Source organism: Vigna unguiculata, chromosome 8 (assembly GCF_037176805.1).
Source record: "Vigna unguiculata cultivar grain cowpea cultivar isolate G323 ecotype 2 chromosome 8, ASM3717680v1, whole genome shotgun sequence".
Taxonomy (NCBI): Eukaryota; Viridiplantae; Streptophyta; class Magnoliopsida; order Fabales; family Fabaceae; genus Vigna; species Vigna unguiculata.
The window spans coordinates 1,338,469-1,347,905 of NC_140799.1; the positions used below are offsets into that span (position 1 = coordinate 1,338,469).

Below are 9,437 nucleotides of genomic sequence, written 5' to 3' on the forward strand. Positions count from 1 at the left end.
AACTTTCAGTGAATTTTAGAATTAGTCTATTTCGAACTTTTGGATCAATTTAGTCTTTCATCTTTCGAAATACGTGAATTTAGTCCTTTTAATCAAATTTTGTTAAGTTTATTTGATGTTTCGTACGCATTTCAAAATTGTATTTGAGTTGTTTATAATATTTGATACATTTTTGATTTGATGTTAGGTTAAATACGCATTTAAAATGGCTAATAAACTTAACAAATATTTAATTAAAATCATTAAATTCACATTATTTAAAAAGATAAAAGACTAAATTAATCCAAAATTTTGAAATAAATTAATTACAAAATTCACTACAACTTCAGATATCAAAATACATATTCAACCCATAAATAAATTATGAATTAATGATCAATAGGTAGAATGAATGAAAGGGAAACAAAGAAAAGTTAAGAAAGCATTAAATTAGAAAGCATGGTGAATACAACAAATGAGAAAGCTACAAAGATAGGAATAGAGGTATATGAATGTGACGTAAAGTAAGAGGCATCTCAAGGAAAAAATTAGGGGTAAGAGAAATAAAAAGAATTAAGTTTTTAATTTTTAAGTTAAGACGAAAAATTAAAATTTGTATGTGTCTCGTATCGTGATATATTATTTATTTAAATTTTAAAAACAAATAAATATAATTCTCTTAATATAATCAACGAGGATATAAGTTGACATTTAAATTTAATTATATCGGACAATTTAAACAATTCAACATCTGTCTGTATCCTAAAACAATATTAATATAATATTTTATTTATTTATTTTTAAAATTTAAAGATTTATATCAAATTTTAAAATATAAAAAAATTCAGAATTAACGTAAAATAGTAAAGACTAAAAATTTATTTGATTTATTACAATAATAAATTAAACTTTTTATTTTCTATTTTCTTCAAATACATTTTGATTATGATATCTAAAAGAAATTTTAGGAGTGGCAAAACAGGTCAGCCTCGCCCGTTTTGGCCCGGCCAGCCTGTGGCCTACCAAAAACGGGTCGGGTCAGGCTGGCCCACCACCCATAAACGGACTACATACTATGATCCGTCCCGTTTTAGGGTGGACCTGCGGGCTGACCCTTTTTTTAATTTTTTTTTTTAATTTTTTTTAATTTTTTATAATTTTTCTTTTATAAATCTTTTTATATATATAAATTTATTTATATAATATATAAAAAATATTATTTTTTAATTATTTTTAATTTTAAACATAAAATAATTAAAAAAAATGATTGGCGGGCTAACCCGTTTTGGCCCGTTAAATTGGCAGGCCAGACAGACCAAGTTACAGCAGGTTGACGAGCTGAAAATTATAACGGGTCCGGTCCATTTTGACAAACCTAAAAAATTTATATATAATGGATCAGAACAAAATCTAATTGGTTATAAAAAGAAAAACAAAAAAAAAAAACAAAAAGGAAGCATGTATAATCGATTACGTCAAACCCATAAATATTTATATTTTATTATAATAAAATAAATATCTATCATTAATCTTGGATTGTAAATGTTTAGAGAAGCCACTGAAGATATAAATCTTGAAGAAATCACTCAAATAACACTTGTATTATAAGAACTTGAAGAAGCTTTTAAAGAATATCTTGAGTATTTCATTAGAGTTATCGTGTGAATAAAAAAACATAAAATATAACTAATACAATTCAATTTGTTTTAAAAAAATGGAATCACTGTTCCACATTGAATGTTCCAGCCACAAAAAAACCATAAAACGTAAAAATAAAATCACTAACAAAAATAAAAAAGATAAAATATACTCATATTAACAAAAAATAATACTTAATGTTGAATAATTTCGTTTAACCTCACCAGAAAATGAGTTCCGTCGCGTATAAGGACATAAGAACAATATGACACACATTATTTGAAAATGTTTTGAAAATTCTTCATTCAAGGATTTCTGTATCTTGGTGTGAAACTTCTCATTTTGTCTTCTTTTATTCTAAGTCTCTTTCCGAGGGTTCGAAAGTTCTTCCAAAACCAATACTAAAGTATGTGATAATATTTTTTTTAAATATCTATTTATAATTTCTAATATTTTTGACAAGTAATATATTTTAAATTTGTTAAAATAATAAGTGTGAGTTTAAATTTTACATTAATAAAAGTAACAAATTTCGATATTAGATAAAAAAATTAAGGGTTAAATATGTTTTTGGTCCCTCAAGTTTCAGTGAATTTTGGAATTAGTCAATTTTCAAAACTTTATACCAATTTAGTCATTCATTTCTAGAAATGCGTGAATTTAGTCCTTTTTACCAAATGTTGTTAAGTTTATTTGACATTTTAAATATATTTTATGATAATATTTGAGTTAACATTGAAGCGAAAATGTGTCAAATAGTTTAAACAATTCAAATACTATTATGAAATATGCTTGAAACTTCAGATAAATTTAACAAAATTTGGTTAAAAGACTAAATTCACACATTTTTAAAGATGAAAGACTAAATTGGTCAAAAACTTTAAAAATAAACTAATTCCAAATTTTACTACAATTTGAAGGACAAAAGCTATTTAACTTAAAAACTAATAATCATATCAAATTTTGTCTTGGTGACCGACTTAAACTATTATATCAATAACATCACACAATTATAACGATAAAAAAGTACACCTATGTGTAACTCAATTTTAAGAAAAAGATATTTAGGAATAATCTAAATATAAATTTAAGTCAATTTTTTATATAAATTGAACTCTCACGTTAAATTCTCCTAAAAACACTCATCCAAACTTTATCGAAGAAAATCCTTAAAAAGTGATTTTTTTTTTCATACAATATTTGCAAAACAGCATATTAAACTTATATAACTTATATATGAATCCCATTAATTACATGCTATAATTTATATTTAAATGAGAGTAAAAACATGTATTTATTTTGAAAGAAAAAGCGAAGGAACAGACAGTGTATGGTGACCAGGAAAAAGCTGTAAAGTGTTCTTCCTCTTTCGTTTTTTGTTTCCAGAAAGCAACATTTCATTTTTGGTTCCTTTTAAGAGTGGCTGAAACATTCTTAAACCTTACCCTCATCACAAATTAACATCTTCTACAATTGGTTAATGACTAACTTTACAAAAAAGTTTAAACACACAGCAATAAATTTATTGAGAGCTTCGGGTACATGTTTGGTTAGTTGTATGAATCTTGCAATAAATGTTTCATACGTAAAAGTAAAAGGTTTAAATAGTCATTTGGTCATAATTTTAGTCAAGTTTTATAGACAACATCATTCGTGTGTCTGTGATGTGAAGCACCATTAAATGACGTGACCGTTATTTTACTATGCTGACCTTTTAATTTTAATTAGAGAGTTTTAGGATTTATAATTTGTCGAATTGGGTTTAGGGATTCATTAGGATTTGGAGATTTCTTTGAATTGGAGATTTTAGAAGCATGACCCACCATCAAAGATTGTTTTTCATTCTGTGAAGATTTTGTCGCGGAGGTTTTGCATCTTCATTGCAGAGGTAGTTTTTGTGGTTTAAGGTTTGTTTAATTTTTGTTTATTATTGTAATCTTTAGTTGTTGTTGTTTCTAGTGCATTGTTTGGTAAATTTCGTGATCACGTCATTCAACAGTACTTCACGTAAACGAAACACGCTAATCATCGTTTCCTGAATTATTTAAACAGAATTAAGAAAAAGAAATTGATCTAATTAAATGAAATTTATGAAAAGTAAGACCAAATTGAAAATAATTTTAAAAAGATGATCAAATTAAAAAAATTTGACCAAACCAAGACGAAATGAGTAGGTAAACCAAAAGTAAAACTATTTCAAACAATTTTAACACAAACATAAATTATGGATCTTTATTTAACTTCATCCGACACAAAACCAAACATTGACTTACAATTTACCTGGCTTAGGATCCACGTGGGTAAAGTCCCGTCCTGGAACTCATAATACTGTGTTATGAAACTGTGAGTAAAAAAACCACACTGTCTCTTAATTTCTGAAAGGATAATTAACCTACTTTTTCATCTTCTCACAGGTGTATATTATTTTATATAGTTCTTGATGACAGTGATGAGATTTTTATTTTCTTCTTTGTTCTTATCGCTTCTTGATTTTTTTATGATGAAAAAAAGACGAGTGGGTCCCAATTAACATGTAACACAACACGATCCTATGAATCCTATGAATGAAGTAATTGAATTGTCAGCAATACACCTAATCCCAAAACATGGGCTGCGAAAAATCAAAACTTAATTTTCAAAGCTTTGAATTTTCATTAATTGTTCCATCAATACCACAAGAGTATCACGTGATCCGATATTATGAGTAAGGTAAATAAAATTCACATTATAGTTAAGGTGATGAAGAGTTTATAAAATTATAATTTTTTTGATATTTAAATGAATTTAGATGAGAAGTAATCAATGTAAGTTTTGTGCATTATTTTTATTCTAATTAAAATTATTTAATCAAGAAAGTTAAATATAGAGTGAAAAAAAGGTTTAATTTTTAATTTATTTGAATTTTATTTTTTGAAATGAGAGGTCACAAAACGGTAGTGTGTAAGCTTGAATTTGTGGCTTGCTACGTGGTGATCGTGGATGAGTTTGTCATTCTTCTAATTGTTAAACTTTTAACTTTTAATTTTTTATTTGTATAAATAAATATTTGAAATATCTATATCAATATATTAAAAAAAATATTTTTATTTATGTCCATTTTATTTTTCACTTTTACTCCTCATTTTATTTAAATATAATTAAAATTTTAAATTTAATCACTTTTTTAATTTAATTATTTTTTAAATTAAATAAATAAAAACCATCCATTAAATAAATAAAAATCATATATCAAATAAATAAAAATTAAATTATAAAAAATTATTTACTTTTACTCTTATAGCTACAATTTTATTATCTTTTATTATTCATGCGTATACTCTTTTATTAGTATTAAATAATGTAAATATATTTTGCGTTTTTAATTGATTAATTAATACTTTTAATTGAAAAATTATCATATTTATATATTAAATTATTTTATTATAATTAATAATTAAAAAATAATTTATAAATATTAATAACAAATACTTTTCTTCTTAAATAAAAAATATATAAAAACTTTTAAATTATTTTATTTTAATTTTTAATTAAATAAAAATCAATAGATTAATTCATTTCGTCTTATTATTTTTCTGTCAATTTAATAAATTAGGTAGATAATACCTAAATGAGTTGGTAGATAAATTTTTTAACTCGGTGGACCCTAATTAGGTTCGATCCATGAAATATGATTACTTTATTAATTCTCATTTCGTCTATAGTTTTCCTAATTAGGTTTGACCCATCAAATATGATCACTTTATTAATTATAATTAAAATCTATTAACCAAAAAATTTAATCAATGTAAAAAAAATAAATTTTAATTACGTCTATTTTAATTAGATACTAATATAATTAACAAACACTCACTAAAATACAATTTTGATTAAATTTATATTTTGTTTGAATTGAATTCATCAAGAAGGTAAAATATATTACAACAAATAATTTATATAATTTTACTATTTTATTCAATAATGTTAATAAATGAAATTTAAATTTGGAAGTAAAATATACAATCCTAAGATCTTAAGTTATTTTTTTTTCCATATTATATAATATTATGAGAAATACTAAAGTTTTTATACGATAATAAAAAGATTGAATATATAACCTCTTTGATTAAAAAAAGTTGATAGTAACTAAATACAACATATTTTTAATTTGGTTTAATTAATTAGATGATACCCATTTTTGTTTGCATGTATTAGTTTAATATCTATCTTTAAAAATGTGTCAATTTAATTTTAATTTTTAAAAAATATCTTAATCAGGTTCTTTTCAAACAAAAATTACTAAAATCGTTAATTTAATTCATAATTTTTACCACTAAATTTTATATATATCAATACTTAATTTTATAAATCATTATCATTTTAAATATCAATATCGTTAACTGTACTAATTATATTTTGCTAAAAAGGACTAGAGACATATTTTTAAAAATTCAACCTCAATTAACGATTTTAAAAGACCAGATAACAAACGAATACATATATAAATAAATGTGGGTAGCAACCTACTAATATTCCGTTAAAAATATTTATCGTGTGTTAATATTACATTACGAGTAATTAAAGTTTTTTGGAAGAAGCTTGACAATGACAGGTGTTGGAGTTATCAGGAAAGGTAATTCGTCAACATCGGTACGAAGGTGGGTCCCACCACAATAAAAGAATCTTATCTCCAACAAAATATCCTCTTAGCCACGGTCGCCACCTAACTATGCTCTTTTTTTGTTGTTTTTCTTTTCTTTTACTTTCTTTTCAAAATTAAAAAGATAATTCATTTCATTCACTATTTTAGATATTATATTAGTATATTATTATTTATAAAATGGTATGATGTATATAAACTGAATTTCATAATTAAAATGTATAATTTTTTATAATAAACTTTAATAAATCCCCACATTTTTTGTTCTGAGAAACATGCCAAACAAGTTAACAGAATTTTGAGTGAGTCATAGATTTTATCTGGAAAAAGCTTGACAGAACATCAATGGAGTTTGAAGATTTGGCAGAGGCATGCATTGCAGAGATACTCTCACACACCTCTCCCATGGATGCATGCAAGCTCTCTTTAGTTTCCAGAACCTTCTGTTCTGCAGCTGAATCTGATTTTGTGTGGTCTGCTTTTCTCCTCAACTTGACCTCAATCATTCCCCCTTCTTCCTTTCCCTCATCCAGTTCTAAAAAGGGTCTCTATTTCAATCTCTGCAACCACCCCACAATCATTGATCAGGGTAAAAAGGTGAGTAAATAAATACCACTTTATTAGTACTGCTTCATGATTTTGATCAAACACAATTTGGTGATCTGGGGTCATGTAATAATTTCTCATGAATAGGGTTTTGGTGGTTTTAACAAAATTTAACAAGACCAAGCATTTGTGGTTTCTAACTGAATGAAATTAAATGTGTTGTGTCTGCAGAGTGTTCAATTGGACAAAAGGACCGGGAAGAAGTGTTACATGCTTTCTGCTAGGAATCTGGACATTATATGGGGTGATGCTGCTCAACATTGGGAGTGGACAAGCCTGCCAGAGTCCAGGTAAATTGATTGATTAAGGTTTCAAGAAACATTTTGTCTGAAATTGAAACCTTAATTTTAAGGTTTGTTTGTTGAAATGAAACTACCTCAGAGCTATGTTTGGTTGTGCTATGAAAAAAGAAAACACAACTTAGATAAGAATTTCGGACATTGAGCAATTGTTGTGTTGGCAGGTTCGAAGTGGTTGCTGTGCTTCGTGCTGTGTGCTGGTTTGACATCAGTGGGAAGATAAGCACGGTTGGTCTGTCATCAGAGACTCATTATGCAGTGTTTCTTGTGTTCAAGATGATGAATGCAAGTGGGTTTCACTACCATCCCACAGTGATTTCAGTTGGTGTTTGTGGAGGAAGTAGCAACAGCAAATACGTTTGTTTGGATCTGAACGTGAAAGATAATTGCTTGAGAGAACTGCAATGTCCTAGAGTGAGGAGTGATGGGTGGTTGGAGATTGAGATGGGAGAGTTCTTCAATTCAGGCCTGAAAGAAGAGCAATTGCAAATAAAAGTGATGGAGACAACGAGTCATATACAGAAGTGTGGTTTTGTTCTTGAAGGAATAGAACTTAGGCCTAAACATGTATGAGAAGAGTGAAATTACAGAGAATTCATAGTTGCTGTTACCCATATTGTGTTCATATTTTTATTTTTGTATACCCATTTACATTGAATGACCCTTTTACCAGAGTGGAAGATTTGTGATTACCCATGTTTGTTTTGCTCACTTTCCTTGCACATAGCATCATGGCATTGAGGATCATTCATGGCTTCTTTCTGGGTTTGAGGTTCAACACTTGTAGTAACAGATGAATAAGAACACAGTAACGTAATTAGCTATGGGATAAGAAAGAGATATGAGTTGTCACCCTTAGATCAGGAATTTGTCCTCCATAAAAGTAAAAGCATAAACTTTGTTGAGCAATTGTTGGATTGGAGTGTGAGAGGTGGATCAAAGTAAGGAATAAAGGTACATCCTTTAACAAAAGGGAAAAACATCCTATGACACTTGACATACATGTGCAAACTCTTAAGTTTATAACACTTGACATACATGTGCAAACTCTTAGACGATGATACCCGTGCCTACTTCACCGCAGTTACCATGATCAAAGCTGTCCCCACTGGAAGTAAAATCTTTAAGTAAAATCTTTAGTTGGATCATTACCACGTGGGGGACAGTCTCGGTCTCAGGTAGACAGTTTTTATGGGGTGTAGGCCTCCTTTCATCCTATTTCATCCTATTGGGGATATGGTTTCAAAGGGGGAACCGAATAGTTTTAATAAGATTTCATTCTTGAACAAAAATTTGATAGACTTTTTGGTGCGGAAGTTCTAGTGTGGGCCAATCTACCTTAACTCGTTTTTATAGTTTGCATACTTTTGTATTACCTCTTCTTACTTAAGTTTATAGGATTTTATCGAAGAGATACAACGTCAATAAGATCTGAATTCAATTCCATAAGGAATTAACATCATTCTTAATTCAAAATTTTAAGATAATAGATTTATAGGTTTTTATCCTTATATAATATTTCACTTTCTCATTTCTAATCAATATAGAACTTAGACTCATACTTGTATTTCTAACACAAACTTATTCTCTTTGAAGAACTCTCAAAATCTGACAGCAAAATTAACTTAGAGGTGTGATATAATTCCTTGTTCATCATAAAATTTTAACTACAGAGATTTCTATAAATTCATTCTTATTTTATTTGTCAAATTGGGTTCTTACAATTCATAGAAACCTTTTAACCAATGAAACAGTCTCAATTTTGGCATCATGGAATAAGATCCCAAATATCATAAATGTATCAGTTCAAAACAAATATCATAAAACCCTCTTGATGTTCACATACGTTTTTATATAAAATAAGTATAAAATTCTGAAAGCTTATAATGTTTCAAGTGCTTAAATTTTACATAGTAAATGTTGAAACCCAACATTCTCATAGATTTCAATGAAACTAGTGATAAGGTGGTTACTCTTTGTAATTACCTAAATATCTTATTTCCGTATCAACTGGGTTTGAATGTTGCAACGAGTTCATAATTTCCTACTCGAATAATTGGGCTTGGGCCAGTGGGTTTCTTTTTTTTCTTTTTCAGGGTCTTTCTTCCTGCACCTCCAAAATTTCTTTACACCTCCAAACTTTCTTAAATTCCCAAAAAACCCTTTGACCATTTAAGAAAATCCGCAGACACCATACTCCCAAAATTATGTCGACTTCCAGAAGTCAAAATATATGACTTCCGGAAGTCAAAATATATGACTTCCGGAAGTCAAAAAAA

General features: G+C 27.6%; 1 protein-coding gene across 1 annotated transcript; it reads left to right on the plus strand.

Annotated features, from left to right (window-relative positions):
- Nucleotides 1-6,497: 6,497 nt before the first annotated feature.
- LOC114193410 (F-box protein PP2-B10-like) lies at nt 6,498-7,850 on the plus strand. Its single transcript, XM_028083190.2, has 3 exons — nt 6,498-6,850; nt 7,031-7,149; nt 7,323-7,850. Exons 1-3 carry the CDS (start codon nt 6,599-6,601, stop codon nt 7,729-7,731), a joined length of 780 nt encoding a protein of 259 aa, XP_027938991.1. The 5' UTR covers nt 6,498-6,598; the 3' UTR covers nt 7,732-7,850.
- The last annotated feature ends 1,587 nt before the right edge of the window (nt 7,851-9,437 follow it).